This window comes from Lagenorhynchus albirostris, chromosome 19 (assembly GCF_949774975.1).
Source record: "Lagenorhynchus albirostris chromosome 19, mLagAlb1.1, whole genome shotgun sequence".
Taxonomy (NCBI): Eukaryota; Metazoa; Chordata; class Mammalia; order Artiodactyla; family Delphinidae; genus Lagenorhynchus; species Lagenorhynchus albirostris.
In genome coordinates, this window is record NC_083113.1 from 14429744 (window position 1) to 14445370 (window position 15627).

The 15627-nt window shown below is 48.9% G+C and overlaps 1 protein-coding gene across 7 annotated transcripts; it reads left to right on the forward strand.

Moving 5' to 3' along the window:
• Positions 1-29: 29 nt before the first annotated feature.
• On the forward strand, positions 30-9302 carry RINL (Ras and Rab interactor like). Of its 7 annotated transcripts, none has more exons than XM_060132412.1 (12): positions 30-1430; positions 1630-1789; positions 3079-3181; positions 4140-4212; positions 4296-4360; positions 4618-4767; positions 4853-5251; positions 5653-5970; positions 6231-6362; positions 6514-6677; positions 6760-8095; positions 9126-9302. In XM_060132412.1, exons 1-11 carry the CDS (start codon positions 1378-1380, stop codon positions 6820-6822), a joined length of 1680 nt encoding a protein of 559 aa, XP_059988395.1. In that variant the 5' UTR covers positions 30-1377; the 3' UTR covers positions 6823-8095; positions 9126-9302. The 7 variants fall into 7 exon arrangements, with proteins under 7 accessions (XP_059988395.1, XP_059988397.1, XP_059988394.1 ...); XM_060132414.1 differs by having other exon boundaries at positions 1712-1789; positions 2270-3181; XM_060132416.1 differs by having other exon boundaries at positions 1325-1430; positions 1712-1789.
• Positions 9303-15627: the final 6325 nt, after the last annotated feature.

Consider the following 15627-nt stretch of genomic DNA (forward strand, 5'->3'; position numbering starts at 1 on the left):
GGGTGAAGGGTGCCGAAGGGTGCCGAGAGGGGACTCCTGGGGCCGTGGGAGCCTCATGGGTCTTACCCCTGGACTCCCAGACTGCCAGGGTCCCTTCCTCCAGAGCCCGGTCACCTAAGGCCTGAGCCCCCGGAAAGAGGGAGGAGGGTCGATTTCAAATACCCCCAGCCCCGCCTCTTCCCCCTGCCCACTCAGCTTCCTCTCTCTGCGAGGAACACTTTCACTTCCTGCTACTCCAGGCCTCCCCTCGGAGAACAGGTAGGGGTCCCCAGGGACTGAGCAGCTGGCATCATCACCCCCCCACTGACCCACTGCCTCCCTGAGGTATCAGGCAGCTGCCGCCATCCCATCCTGCCCAGCACCACCCATCTCCTTCTCCCCTTCTCATGGGACCCAGGCAAGCATCTGTCTCCCTCCCCCCACCCCTCCTGACTGCTCTCCCCTGGCCAGGGCACCTGCTCTCTGTCCCCCACTTCCTAATACCCTGGGCTTCTGGTCAGTGGGCTGATTGATTTGTTTAGCTGTTTATTTTCCATCCCCTGTACCCACCCCAAGAAGAATGGAAGCCCCTGGGAGCAGGGGCCTATTCTGCCCATCACCCTCTTCCTCAGGCACCCTTTTCCCCTACTCTGGGCCTGTACTCAATAAATATTTGTTGGATGTATGGGTGCACGGATGGATGGATGGATGCATGGATGGACCTAGGACTCCTACTCCTGGGACTGCTGCAGGGAAAATATTTTAGAATGCCCACCTTAACTGATAACCCACTGTAGGACTCTCTACCTGGTTAGAAGGGTTGGGGTCCGATGGATAGAGGGACAGATGTGTGATAAAGCAAAAAGAATAATAGTAAAATCTAGGTAGCGGGTATGTGGATGTTCCCTGTAAAATGATTGCAGCTTTTCTGAATGTTTTAAATCTCTCATAACAAAACGTTGGGAGAAAATATCTGAGGGCTCCCCTGTGGTCTGGGAAGGGAGGGAGAGGAAATGTGGTATAACATTTGTCACCGTTACAGAGTGCCTGCTGTGCGCAGAGCCCCTTTCCGGGCACTGTATTTTGACAAGGTTGTTAGTTGGCTGGTCCACATTCATAAGGCTGCACCGGATGTTATAATCTGAAATATTACCCTACCGCTTGGTAAATAGCTATCAGTTTGAGTCATCTTCCTCCCCCACGACGTCAAGACTCAAGACTCCTGGGATCCCCAGATCGCCCCACCATCCAGCAAATAAAGAATTAATACCTGGCACAGCAACGGGTCTCAAGTCCATTCTGATTGGTCAAGGTCTCTGCCATGCGGGTTGTAAATAGACTTATCTTCCTCCCTGCCAGAGGCCAGACCATGGCTCACTGGCCTTCTGCAACCTGAGGATGATGGTACGGCCAGAGGACAAGGCCTCAGCAGGCCCCACCGATGGGGAGAGGTGAGGGCTGCTGGGGCTGTCTCCAACTCCTGCCCCTGGATTCAGAAGCCCCTTCCATCCAGTTCCCACCCGCCACAGGACCCAGAACCCCATCTCTGACCCTTTGCCCCTGGGCTTCCCCTTCCTGTACCTTTGACCCCATCTCAGTGTCCAACTGCCTTCCTCTGTCCCCTGGTCTCCTGGTCCCTGCATGTCCCAGACTAATCCCATCACAGGCGAATGGAGCAGGTGAGACCCCCTTAAGAGTCCTTGGGACCCCAGAGCCACTCCTTCGCCTTCAGAGGACATGGGGGGTGTGGCAGATCCCAGAGCTGGATGCCCAGGATGCAAAAGCCCTTCTGGAGCTGTGGCCACCAGGGGTAAGTGCTCACAGCCGGGGACCCTCTCTGACCCTCCCCATGACACTCTGAATCAGTTCGGACCCTGCTGGTTGCTAGTGACAACCACAACACAGACCAGGCAAACTGAAAGGCTACTTATTGATTCAAATGACTGAAAAGCCCAGAAGTAAAAGTAATTTCAGGAATGTCTGGATCCTGAACATCAGACAATGTATACGTTTCTCTTCATTCCACTTCTTCGCTTTGTTTTTCTGTTTTTCCCTTTTTTGTTTGTTTGTTTTTGTTTTGCCACAAGGCTTGTAGGGTCTTAGTTCCCTGGCCAGGCGTTGAACCTGGGCCCTCAGCAGTGAAAGCGCAGAATCCTAACCACTGGACCGCCAGGGAATTCCCTTGGCTTTGCTTTAAACTGCAGGGAATTCTAAATATTTGGGGATGCAAGTAAACACTTGTTCTACAATAGCTTAGATAAATAGGCATTTATCTTTCTAACATAACCAGAAAGGTAGCTGCAGGCTCCAGTTCTGCTCCTCGGGTGACATCAAGGCCATCTTCTGTGCAATTCTCCTGGACTTCCCTCATGGTCATCCAGTGGCTGCCCCAGACCCAAGCACATGTGTGCATTCCAGGCAGGAGGAAGGCAGAAAGGAGGCACCAGTTGCACTGTTTTCTTTTACTAGGAAAAACAAAAGCCTTCACAATTGCTTCAGAATATACGGATAAGGCCCAGGTAGCAACATTTTTAAAAGCTCACCTGGGAGTTATACAGAGGTGAGAACCACTGCCTACATCAATCATTATCCATCTTCTATGGCTGGGCCTATTAATGCCCTGAATAAAGCTGGAGTTCTGCAAGGAACAGGGAATAGATCTGGATAAAGCAACTAACAGGTATACCACAGTTTCCTCCTCAGGGAGGCTTTCTCTTTGTAGTTAGAGAGATGGCTGGCCCCAGCTCAGGGCCACATCTCGCCAGCTTAGCAACCTCAGTGTAAAAAGAGGTCTCTTTCCAAAGAGCTCCAGCAAAAATCCTGTGGAAGATTTCCATTGGCTGAGCTTGGTGCACGTGCCCATCTCTGAACCAATCACAGTGGTCAGAGAACACTGTCAATCCTATTGGCTAGGTCAGGTCATGGACCCACCCCTAGAGCTTGACGGAGAGTTAGTCACCCACAGGACCTAGAGTAGAGAGTGGAGTAGAGAAGAGAGTTTTCTAAAGGATATTTGAGGTGTGGAACCCAAAATAAGGGCAATGGATGCTAGGCAGGCACAAATCCTCTTCAAGCTGAACTTTGCCTCCATTCCCCCAGAGTTTCCTGGTCATAGGACATGATCCCAGACAGGTCCTTGTGTTGAGGACAGGACCTTCACCAGGGGAAATCAACACCTACCAGATCCTGAAACTTCCTGGAGGTGAGGAGCCTATACCCCCAAGTTTGCAGTCCACAGCAAATTTATCACCAAGATTGGTCAGTTTTAATTCTAAAATATCTCCTGAATCTCCCCAATGCTCTCTACCTCCATCACCCTAATCCTAGCCACCATCACCTCTTGCCCAGACAATTTCAGTAGCCTCCTCTCTGGTCTTCCTGCTCCCACCCTTTTCTTCCATTCTGAACACGGCAGCCAGAGTGATATTTTCAAACATCAATCAGATGTTATACATTCCTGCCCTAAACCCTGCAAAGGACATGCAACATCTTTAGATAAACATTAAACTCCTTACAGCCCATCATGGCCTATAAGGTGATGAATGATTAGCTCCTGCCCACCTCTCCATCTACAGCCCTTCATTCTCTCTACTCTAGACACACTGTTTTCTCTGTTTCTTGAGCATGCTAAATGTGTCCCAACTTCAGGGCCTTTGTATTTGTTTTTCCTGCATGAATGCCCTTCCTTGAATGGTTAGTTTAGTCTCCATCGTTTAGGCCTCTGTAGAAATGTAATCTTCCTTGGCCACCACAGCTAATGAGAGCCCTGGTCACTTTCAATCACTCCATTTCATTCATAGCACTCAATACATTATACACTTATCTTTATTTGTTTACTCATTCATTTTTGTCTCCCTCCACTAAAAGGTAAACTACAGGAAGACAGAGAATGTATCTGCCTTTTGACAACTGTATCCCTAGTGCCTGAAAATGAATAGGTGCTCAATAAATATTTGTCTAATGAATGAATCCTATTTGGTGGCATAAGTGGAATGCAAGCCTAAAGTCACAGGAAAAGATAGGGACTGCAAGGGTAGAAATTTCCTTGTTCTGAAGGTTCTTGGGGGACCTGCAGGACTGGGGAAGAGAGAGTCCCAGGGAAAAGAAGGCTGCTACCCCTCGAGTTTTCTAACTTGTTCCTCCTTGCCCTCTCCCCGCAGGTGTGTCTCTGGAGTCCTCTAACCTCTGCATGTCAGACCTGCCCCATCTCCTGGCCTTCCTATCAGCCAGCAGGTACAGGTCACCTTTCAAAAGGGCTAAGGGGGATCCTTCCCTATGATACCTCACCCATACTGTGACTCCTCATTTTTTCTCAGGGATGTTTTGCCCAGAACACTGCTCTTGCCCCCTCCCACTCTAGGGCCTGGAGACCAAAACACAGGTGAGGCATGATTCTCTAATGGAGGAAGAGGCCACCTTTCCACCTCCTTAGTCCAGGAGGATGGTACTTGAGGGACCAAACTACAGGGTTCGAGGGAAGATAAGGCTGGGGTTTGAGAAAGGTGGGGGGGGGTGCTCGACTCCTGGGCCCGAATGAGGAGGTGCCAGGGACCAAGCCTCAGTTCTTCCAGTAACGAAGCTGGACACTAAGGCTGGCCCCTTGGACACCTGGGACACCTCACTTCTGCTGGCCCCCAGATCCTCTGCAGATTGGCAGCATCCAACTCAACACCTCAGGGAGGGTGTTCTTTGTGGTGAACAAGCTCTACCTGGAGACCCACAGAGGGTGGGAGATGGAGCAGACGCCCCCAGAGACAACTCCAGAGACTGCCGAGAGACATGGTCCAGGTTAGATGAGCAGGGCCCCGGGCCCCTGAGGGATGAAGGAGCTGCCGCCACTGTTTTGTGGAACTCAACCCTCTCTCCCCATCAGCCCCCAGGACCCCAGCCCCTCACCAGGTCTCCTGGGTGGAAGGCCCACTCAGCCCAGAAGTACACCATCCTAGGCCAGCTCTGGCCAGCCTGGTGGAAGAGAAGAAGGAGGATGACTACAAAGATGAAGAAGAGGGAGCTGAGGATGCGCTCACGCGTCACATCCGGGCTCTAGCCAGGGCCCGGGGCAGCTACGTGGCCAGGCAGTTCCGGGGCTTTCGGGTGCGCCTCACCTCAGAGGCTGAAGGTCCCCACAGGCCTGGGGACCCGGCCACAGAGCTGCTTCAGGATATGCGGCACCTCCTTGCTGACCTCCAAGATCACTTAGCAAAGGACCCCGATGTCAGGGCTGTCTTTGAGAGCAGGGCTCCCGGGGCCTCCCAGAAGGACGAGGATCTAGGTAATGAGGAGGGCTGAGAGGGAACTTAGGGCCACTCTCCCAACCCGCACAGGTTCACGTTTGCCATCTCTTGGCCCTACATAGGTGTTCACACCCAACTTCCTTCTCTCCATCTGTGTGCACACCTGTTTCCTTTTCTACTCACACGCCCTTTCCTACATGTAGTAATACCTATTCTGTTCACCACTGCTCCATCTCACACACGTGTGACAGCCATACTCTCTCTCCCACGCGCTCGTTCACACCCAGGCTCCTTCCACACGTGCTCACACCTAAGTCTACACAAGTGGGTGGCCACAGGCTAGGAAGGTGTTGCGATTGGCGAGGGTGGGTCGCTGGAGAGAGAGGGTAGGCGTGGGTCAGTCTGGCGACCCTTCCTTCACCCATCTCAACCCCTGCAGGCCCCGCGGTGGAGGCGGCCCTGTGCCGGGCGGTGCTGGCGCCTCTGAAGCCGGCCCTGTGGACCCGACTCCGCACGCTCCGCGCCCCAGCTCTGCGGCAACTGCGGCGGCGACAGATAGCCCTGCGGGCGGAGGCGGGGCCTCCGGGAGCTCAGGGGGCGGGGCATGAGAGGCGGGGCCCCGTCCCCGCCCTGCGAAGCCGCATCCACGCGCGCCTGGCGCGCCTCCACTCAGCCTGCGCCCCACGCCGCAAGGTGTCGCTCCTGCTGGCGGTGTGCAGTGACGTCTACGAGGGCCTGGCTCGGGACGAAAACCAAGGTAAAGGAGGAGTCTTGAGTCTACCTGAATGTGGAGTGGCTTGAGGGTTACAGGAGCCAGGTAGAAGGCTCCCGTGCACACGTCGAGGGGAAGATGGCATGCTCTAGCAGGAGGCGTCTACGCGGGCCGCGGGAATCTAGTAACGGGCGTTTGCATGCCCGGCAAAGTGGAAGGGCAGCCAGCACTTGCGGTCCTGGGGATCGGATGGAAGGTGCCTGCACGCCCCGTCCACCCCAGAGCCTGTCCTCCGGCTCCCCTAGAGCCCCTGGGGGCCGACGCCTTCCTGCCAGCGCTAACAGAGGAACTAATCTGGAGTCCGGACATTGGGGAGACTCAGCTTGACGTGGAGTTTCTCATGGAGCTCTTGGATCCGGACGAGCTACGAGGAGAGGGTGACGCCCCAGCCCCAGAACGCCGGGACCCAAGAGGGGGCGCCCTAGGCCGCCCGCCTGCAGCGGGAGGGAAGGCGGTCAACCTGCAGGGAGCCTGCAGGCGGCCAGGGAACCTGAAGGGGCTGCGCTGACCTCCCCTTCTTGCCCCTAGCCGGGTACTACCTGACCACGTGGTTTGGGGCCCTGTACCACATTGCCCACTACCAGCCCGACACGGGCCGCGCGCCCCAGGGGCTCAGCTCTGAGGCCCGGGCCTCCCTACGCCAGTGGCACCGCAGGCGGACGCTGCATAGACAGAGCCCCACCGAAGCCCAGGTGATCGCCCCTCTGGACTGCGGGTGGAGGGGAGGGCTGGATCTGTTGCCTTTCTGACCCAGGCTCCTGCCTCTCCCCACAGGCCAAGCTGCCCTTTGAGGAACCATGGGCAATAGAGATTGTGCAAGAGGCCAGTGATGATTAGAGTCTCAGACCCTTCTGCTCCGCAAGCAAGATTCGGGAGGCACCTAGGGCAGCACCAACTTCTGACCCCTGTAGTTTAGACTAGAGGCAGCAAGAAGGAGGGGCTCCCAGGAAAAGGAAACGGGTATGAGGGAAGACCTCTGAGCCTTTGCATTGGCTGTCCCTGCTTCCTGGAATGCCATTCCCGGATATCCACACTGCTCCTTCCCTCCCTTCCTTCAGATCTTTAGGCAGATGTCACCTTCTCAGTGAGGCTCTCTTCCAGACACCCCTGTCTAAAACCACAGCTTCTCTGGCTTGCCCTTTCTGTGGTAAACAGAATAATGCCCCCCCAAGATGTTCACCCCCTAATCTCCATACTCTGTGAATATGTTACCTTAGTGGTAAAAGGGACTTTACAGATGTGATTAAATTAAGGATCTTGGACTTCTCTGGTGGTCCAGGGGTTAAGACTCTGCGCTTCCACTGTGGGGGCTGGGGGTTCGATCCCTGGTGGGGGAAGTTCCGCATACGGTGGGGTGCGGCCAAAAAAAAAAAAAAATTAAGGGTCTTGTGATGGGAAGATTACCCTGGATTCAGGTGGGCCCGATGTAATCCCCAGGGTCCTTATTAGAGGGAGGCAGTGGGGTCAGATTCAGAGGAAGAGATGTGATGATGCAAGCAGAGGTCGGAGTGATGTGTCCAGGAGCCAAACAATGTAGGCATCCTCTAGAAGCTGAAAAAGACAAGGAATGGATTTCCCCCTGGAACCTCCAAAAGGAACTCAGCTTTCGATTTTGTTTTTTTTTAATTAAAGTATAGTTAATTTACAATGTTGTGTTAGTTTCAAGTGTACAGCAAAGTGATTCAGTTATGTATATATATATATTCTTTTTCAGATTCCTTTCCATTATAGGTTATTACAAAATATTGAGTATAGTTCCCTGTGCTATACAGTAGGTCCTTGTTGTTTACCTATTTTATATATAGTAGTGTATATATATTAATCCCAAACTCCTAATTTATCTCTCCCTCCCTCCCTACCTCTGCTATCCCTTTTGGTAACCATTAGTTTGTTTTCTATGTCTGTGAGTCTCTTTCTGTTTTGTAAATAAGTTTATTTGTATCTTTTTGGGGGGAAGGGATTCCACATATAAGTGATACCACATGACATTTGTCTTTCTCTGTCTGACTTACTTCACTTAATATGATAATCTCTAGGTCCACTCAAGTTCAGCCTTTGATTTTAGACCCTAAGACACATTTTGGACATCTGACCTTTAGAACTGCAACAGGTAATAAATGGGTGTTTTTTTAAGCCACTAAGTTTGTGGTAATTTGTTACAGCAGCCATAGGAAACACTCCCCTACCCTGATCTTTTTTTTTTCCATAGAAGCTTTCACTTCCAATCATTCCATATAATATACTTATTTACTGTGTTAATTGTCCATAATCTTCTCCCTCCCCTTAGGACAGTACTGTCCAATAGAAATAGAATACAAGCTACACATGTAATTCTAAATACTCTCATAGCTACATTAAAAAATAAAAAGAAAAAAAAAGAGAAAAATAAAAATAAAAAAAATAAAAAGAAACGAGTGAATTTAACTTTAATAACATATCCGATTTAACCCATTATATCACTTCAACATGTAATCAATATTTTTGAATTATTGAGATATTTAACATTCTTTTTGTGTGTATCCTAAATCTTCAAATTCCAGTGTGTTTTACACTGCAGCACATCTCAAGTGCTCAATAGCCACTCAGGGCCTGTAGCTACCATTTTTAGACAGTGAGTACAGCCTTAGGACGTCAGCTCCAGGGGGCTATGGATCTCTGTTCTGTTCATAGCTGTATCCTCAGTGCCTAGACAAATGCCTGGCACACAGTAGGTGTTCAATAAATACTTGTTCAATGAACACATTTTCTGTGGTAGGCTGAAAATGGCTCCCCGCAAAGATATCCATGTCCTAATCTCTGGAATCCGTGAATGTTACCTTATTTGGAAAGGGGTCTTTGCAGATGTTATCAAATTAAGGATTTTTTTTCCCCATGCCCTGAGGCTTGCGGGATCTTAGCTCCCAGACCAGGGATTGAACCTGGGCCCATGACAGTGAAAGCGCTGGGTCCTATCCACTGGACCTCCAGGGAAGTCCCAAATTAAGGATTAAAATGGAGGGATTATCCTGGAATATCAAGGGGGGCTCTAAATGCAACCACATGTGTCCTTATAAAAGGAAGGCAAAGGAAGACTTGACACAAACAGGAGAAGGCACTATAAAGGCAGAGCAGAGAGAGATCTGAAAATGTTGGCCTTGCAGATTGGAGTGATGTGGCCACAAGCCAAGGAACACTTTCCAGAAGCTGGAAGAGGCAAGGAACGGAGCCTGCAGAACAAGTGTGGCCCAGCTGACACCTTGATTTCAGCCCAGTGATACTGATGTTTAATTTCTGGCCTCCGGAACTGGAGGAGAATAAATTTCTGTTGTTTTAAGCCACCGAGTTTGTAGTCATTCGTTACACCAGCCCCAGGAAACTTACAGAGTCTCAGCACTATTAATGAAAAGGAAAAATAAGAGTAGAATTAATACTCAACCTCATTCCAGCAACAAGGACATTTGTCTACTAGAAAAATAGGAAAATCCCTCTTAATCCATCTAATGAAGAGATGCATTGCCATTAAAATTTTACATTTTATAATGATCAAAATGCTGTAATTTTAGATGTCAACTGAAAAATGTCCCAGGGAATAGAGTTTTTTCACAATTGTTTTTGAAAGCCAAGAACCTTGAGGATGGCTGCATTGGGCAGTGAAGCAGGAAGAAGGGATTGGAGAGACTGCAGGACACAGTATCTGATCTTATGTTCATACAGCACTGAGGGGGGTGGTCAGACCCCAGGAGATGGGAGGGGTCATGTCCTGTAAGAAGGAGCTGACCTCCGGGGCAAGCAGGGCATCAAGAATTTCATTGATTTATTATGTGTTTATGTATGTACATATGTATTTATTTATTTTAAATTGTAGCAAAAATATATAATTTACGCTCTTATCTTTTTTAAATTTTTATTTATTTATTTTTGGCTGTATTGGTTCCTCGTTGCTGCAGGCGGGCTTTCTCTAGTTGGGGCGAGCAAGGACTAGTCTTCGTTGTGGTGCACGGGCTTCTCACTGCAGTGGCTTCTCTTGTTGCGGAGCACGGGCTCTAGGCGCGCGGGCTTCAGTAGCTGTGGGTCGTGGGCTTAGTTGCTCCACAGCCTGTGGGATCTTCCCAAACCAGGGCTCGAACCCATGTTCCCTGCATTGGCAGGCAGATTCTTAACCACTGCGCCACCAGGGAAGTCCCTACACTTTTTTCTTTGTCTGTTTGTTTGTTTTTGTTTTTTGGCCATGCCGCATGTGGCATCTTAGTTCCCCAACCAGGGATGCGACCCGAACCCACTGCACTGGAAGCTCAGAGTCAACTACTGGACCACCAGGGACATCCCCCATCTTACACATTTATAAGTGTGCAGTTCAGTAGTATTAACTATATTCACATTGTTGTGTAACAGATCTCTGGAACGTTTTCATCTTTTAAATCTAAAACTACCCATTGAACACAGCTCCTATTTCCCCTTCCCCCCAGCACCAGGCAACCACCGTTCTAATTTCTGTTCCCATGATTTTGACACCTCTAGATATCTCATGTAAGTGAAATCATACAGCATTTGTCTCTTGGTGAACTGGTTTATTTCACTAAGCATAAAGTCCTCAAGCCTCATCCGTGTTGTAGCATAGGACAGGATTTCCATCTTTTAAACTTTTTTTTTTTTTTTTTTTTTTTTGCGGTACGCGGGCCCCTCACTGCTGTGGCCTCTCCCGCCGCGGAGCACAGGCTCCGGATGCGCAGGCCCAGCGGCCATGGCTCACGGGCCCAGCAGCTCCACGGCATGTGGGATCCTCCAGGACCGGGGCACGAACCCGTGTCCCCTGCATCGGCAGGCGGACTCTCAACCACTGCGCCACCAGGGAAGCCCTAAACTTTTCTTTTTTTTCTTTCTTTCTGGCTGTACCACACAGCATGCGGGATCTTAGTTCCCCGACCTGGGATCAAACCCATGTCCCTGGTAGTTGAAGCGTGGAGTCTTAATCGCTGGACCACCAGAGAAGTCCCCCATCTTTTAAAAGACTGAATAACATTCCATTGTTTGTATATATCACATTTTGTTTATCTAGTCATCCTTCTGTGGACAACTAGGTTGCTTCCACCTCTTGACTATTGTAATACTGCAATGAACAAGAGGGTGCAAATATCTTTTGAAATCTTGCTTACATTTCTTTTGGATATATACCCAAAAGTAGCATAGCCAGATCATATGGTAATTCTATGTTTAATGTTTTACAACAGTTTTTAATTTAATTAAAATTAATTTTTTAACAGTTTATCTCTAGGCTGTTTTCCTTAACAGCTGCACTACTTTACATTCCGACCAAGAATGCACACGGGTTCTGATTTTCTACCTCCATGCCAACACTTATTTTTCTCTTTTTTGGATAGTAGCCATCCTAATGGGTGTAAGGTGATTATCACTGTAGTTTGGGCTTGCATTTTCCTAATGATTAGTGACGTTAGGCATCTTTTCATATGCTTGCTGGCCATTTGTACATCTTCTTTGGAGAAACGTTTATTCAAGTCTTTTGCCCATAATTAAATCGGGTTATTTGTTTTGCTGTTGTTGAGTTGTAGAAGCTCTTTCTATCCTGCGTGAGTATGTCTTGTGGACAGCCCCACTTGCTGGATTTGTCTGATGTTTCTTCACGATTAGATTCCAGTCCTGCAGTTAAATGAAGAATACTGTGGAGGTGAGGCTTGGTCCTTCTCAGTACCTCCCATCAGGCACCTCGTGATCTGTGATGCTAAGTTTGCCCATTGAGTTAAGGAGTATATTAGTCTGATTGGACTGCTGTAGCAGAATACCACAGACTGGGTGGTTAAAGAACAGAGATTTGTTTTCTCATGGATCTGGAGGCTGGAAGTCTATTAAGGGGTCAGTAGGGCTGATTTCATTCTGAGGCCTCTCTCCTTGGCTTGGAGGTGCCCATTTTCTCCCTTTGCTTCATATGGTCTTTCTTTTGTGTGTGTCTGTGTCCTAATCTCTTCTTCGTATAAGGACACCACTCACGTTGCATCAGGGCCTGCCCATATGATTTCATTTTCACCTCTTAAAGGCTTTTTCTCCAAATATAGTCACATTCAGAGGTACTGGGGGTTAGGACTTCAACATACGAGTTTGGTGGGGACACACAGTTCAGCCCATAATAGGAAGTGACTGTCAGATTTCTTCCCATTTGAATTATGATGTTATCCGTAGGTGGTACATTGAGACCCTGTGAATAACCTGTCCCCCAACAACTTTTTTACCCAATGCTTTCAGCACCTCTTTTTTTTTTTTTTTTTTAGATATTGGGGGTAGGAGTTTATTAATTAATTAATTTATTTTTGCTGTGTTGGGTCTTCGTTTCTGTGCGAGGGCTTTCTCTAGTTGCGGCAAGCGGAGGCCACTCTTCATCGCAGTGCGCAGGCCTCTCACTATCGCGGCCTCTCTTGTTGCGGAGCACAGGCTCGAGACGCGCAGGCTCAGTAGTTGTGGCTCGTGGACCTAGTTGCTCCGCGGCATGTGAGATCCTCCCAGACCAGGGCTTGAACCCGTGTCCCATGCATTAGCAGGCAGATTCTCAACCACTGCACCACCAGGGAAGCCCCACCTCTTTTTGATCCTTGCTGAATCATTGGATTTATTTGTACTATTATATTCTATTCATGGCTGTTTTCCACTTCCTGGAGTAAAATGATGTTTCCTGTATAAATAAATGTGTTGAATTTTTTAAAAAAAACAGTGAATCGATTTAAAGAAAATGATTAAGTAGCTAAGCGTACAGGTGATGCGTGGATACGAGGCAAAGTATGGGAAAGTGAAACCAAATGGCTGATGTTTGGGGTATCACTGGTTTAGGGCTTTGGCTACACTTTGGAGCTCTGGGCTTCGTGCTGGATGCCTCCTCTTGGCCTCCCATTCCCACGGTGTCCCAAACTGGCCACAGCATCTCCCTGAAACCCATTCCTTCTAGTGCCCATCTCAGGGGGCCCCCCGATCCCCTGGTCCCTAGGCCAGCCAAAGCCTGAGCCTCGTCCTCCACCCTCCTCTCCCCACTCCCTCCCACCCCATCCTCCCTTTCCACAGCCCCATCCTGGTCCAGCCCCAGCCTCCCTCTGCCTCCTGGTTCCAAGTCCTGGGGATCCTCTGCGATACCCACCCACGTGGCAGCCAGAAGGGAATTTTAAAAATAGATCTCTGAGGTCTATCTCTCAGGCCAGAAATTAGGTTTGCAAGAAACACTATTTTATTTTTTATTTAGAGAGATACACATTCCATAGGCAGAATGTGGACCATCTCAGGTGGCGTGGGGGGTAGTTGGTTTTTAAAGGCTGGGTAATTTCATATGCTAATGAGTAGAAGGAATATTCTAACTATTTTGGGGAAGGGGCAGGGGTTTCCACGAATTGGGCCACTGCCCACTTTTTGACCTTTTTTGGTCAGCCTCAGAACTGTCATGGCACCTGTGGGTGTGTCTTTTAGCATATGCTTATGTATTACAATGAGCATATAATGGGGCTCAAGGTTTATGGGAAGTCAAATCTTCTGCCATCTCTGGCCTAGTTGATTCTAACTAGTTTTTGTTGTATTCTCAAATGGCTGCGTCATTCTTTTAACAGTTGTGCCCTGCCCCCGTCCCTCCTGCCTCACCTGGAACGTCTTCCCCAGATGCACGCTTGTCTGACTCCCTTGTGTTTTGCAGGGCTTTGCTCAACTATCACCTTTTCTATGACTTCTCAGAAAGTACAGCCTCCCTTCCTGTTTTATTGTTAATCTTGTTAGGGAGCCGTTGACCAAAACCGCCCAGCTTGGCCAGGCAGGATGATAACCGCTTGCCTGAGTTGTCTCACAACAGAAGGTCCCAGTAAAGAACGAGGTGCTGCCACTGAAAACTAACTGGGAGAATTCGGGAGGGGCTGAAAGGAGGGAGGACATGCCCGCCCATAGTATCTCTCGTAAAACCAGCCCAGAAAAGTTTGGGAGGGGCCAAAAGGTGGAGGGAAGTGATGATATATCCTGCCAACCTCCCAGAAACGCTGACGCTGGAATCCATCTTGGCTGAGTGATGTGCGCGCCACCAGGAAGGACCCTGAGTCAAAACGATTGGCCAGGGCTTCCCTGGTGGCGCAGTGGTTAAGAATCCGTTTGCCAATGCAGGGGACTGGGGTTCAAGCCCTGGGCCGGGAAGATCCCACATGCCAGGGAGCAACTAAGCCCGTGTGCCACAACTACTGAGCCAGGGCTCTAGAGCCCACAAGCCACAACTACTGAAGCCCACGCACCTAGAGCCCGTGTTCCACAAGAGAAGCCACCGCAATGAGAAGCCTGCGCACTGCAACGAAGAGTAGCCCCCACTCGCGGCACTAGAGAAAGCCCGCGTGCAGCAACGAAGACCCAACAGAGCCTAAATAAAATAAATAAATAAATAAATTTATTAAAAAAAAAAAAAAAAACGATTGGCCAGGGACAACCTGGAAACTAACCCTATTATAAAACCAGAGACTGTGAGCCACGTGGCAGAGCAGTTCTCCTGGGTTCCCTAACCCTGCTGCTCTCCACCCGGATGCCTCTCTCCAATAAAGTCTTTTGCTTTGCAGCGTGTATTTCTCCTCGGACAATTCATTTCTGACTATTAGACAAGAGCCCTCTCTTGGGCCCTGGAAGGGGTCCCCCTTCCTGCAACAATCTGATACTATATATCAATGGTTTTCAACAGCAACTTGTTAAAAATGCAAATTCTAGAAATAAACCCTGGCACGTATGGTCAAATGATTTTCGACAAGGGTGTCCATATCATTCAGTGGGGAAAGGACAGTCTTTTCAACGAATGGTATAGGGGAAACTGGATGGATATCCACGTGCAAAAAAGAATGATGTTGGACCCTTATCTAACACCCTATATAAAGATTAACCTAAAATGGATCAAAGACCTAAATGTCAAAACTATAAAACTCTTAGAAGAAAACATAGGGGAAAAGCTTCATGATATTGGATTTGGCAATAATTTCTTGGGTGTGATGCCAAAAGAACGGGCAACAACAAAAAAAAGTTAATTGGACTGCATCAAAATTTAAAAGTGTGCATGACAGGAAACAATCAACAGAGTGTTACATCAACCCACGGAATGGGAGAAAATATCTGCAAATCATAAAGTGTCAATATCCAGAATACGTATAGAATTCCTAAAACTCAGCAAAAACCCCACAAAAATCCAATTTTATTTGTTTGTTTATTTATTTATTGGCCACGCTGCATGGCTTGCGGGATCTTAGTTTCCCGACCAGGGATCGAACCCGGGCCCGGTGCCCCCAGCTCTCCCCTGGGCAGTGGAAGCACAGAGATCCTAACCACTGAACTGCCAGGGAATTCCCTACAATCCAATTTTTAAATGAGCAAAGGACTTAAATAGATATTTCTCCAAAAAAGATATGCAAGTGGCTGATAGGCACATGGAAAGATAATAAACGTCACTAATAATTAGGGAAATGCAAATCAAAGCCACTATAAGCCACTATTTCACGCTCATTAAGGGACAATGTATGTTTTGCCTGTTTATTCTCTGGCTCCCCCCACCCCCCAGCATAGATAATAGCTAATGCTTAGTGGCTTGTATGCCTGTTGGCGGAGGTCATCAAGAGGACACACGTGACTGCCAGTTGACCTGAGAGCTGGGCCCGGGCAATCAGA

What these genes read in the sequence shown, in the direction of transcription:
- RINL (XM_060132411.1), top strand. Translation starts at nt 1,421, where the DNA reads ATGGGGAGAGGTGAGGGCTGCTGGGGCTGTCTCCAACTCCTGCCCCTG. An exon ending in TGGAGCTGTGGCCACCAGGG is followed by an intron (nt 1,790 to 3,078) that starts GTAAGTGCTCAC and finishes CCATTCCCCCAG; the next exon opens with AGTTTCCTGGTCATAGGACA. An exon ending in TGCCGAGAGACATGGTCCAG is followed by an intron (nt 4,768 to 4,852) that starts GTTAGATGAGCA and finishes TCTCCCCATCAG; the next exon opens with CCCCCAGGACCCCAGCCCCT.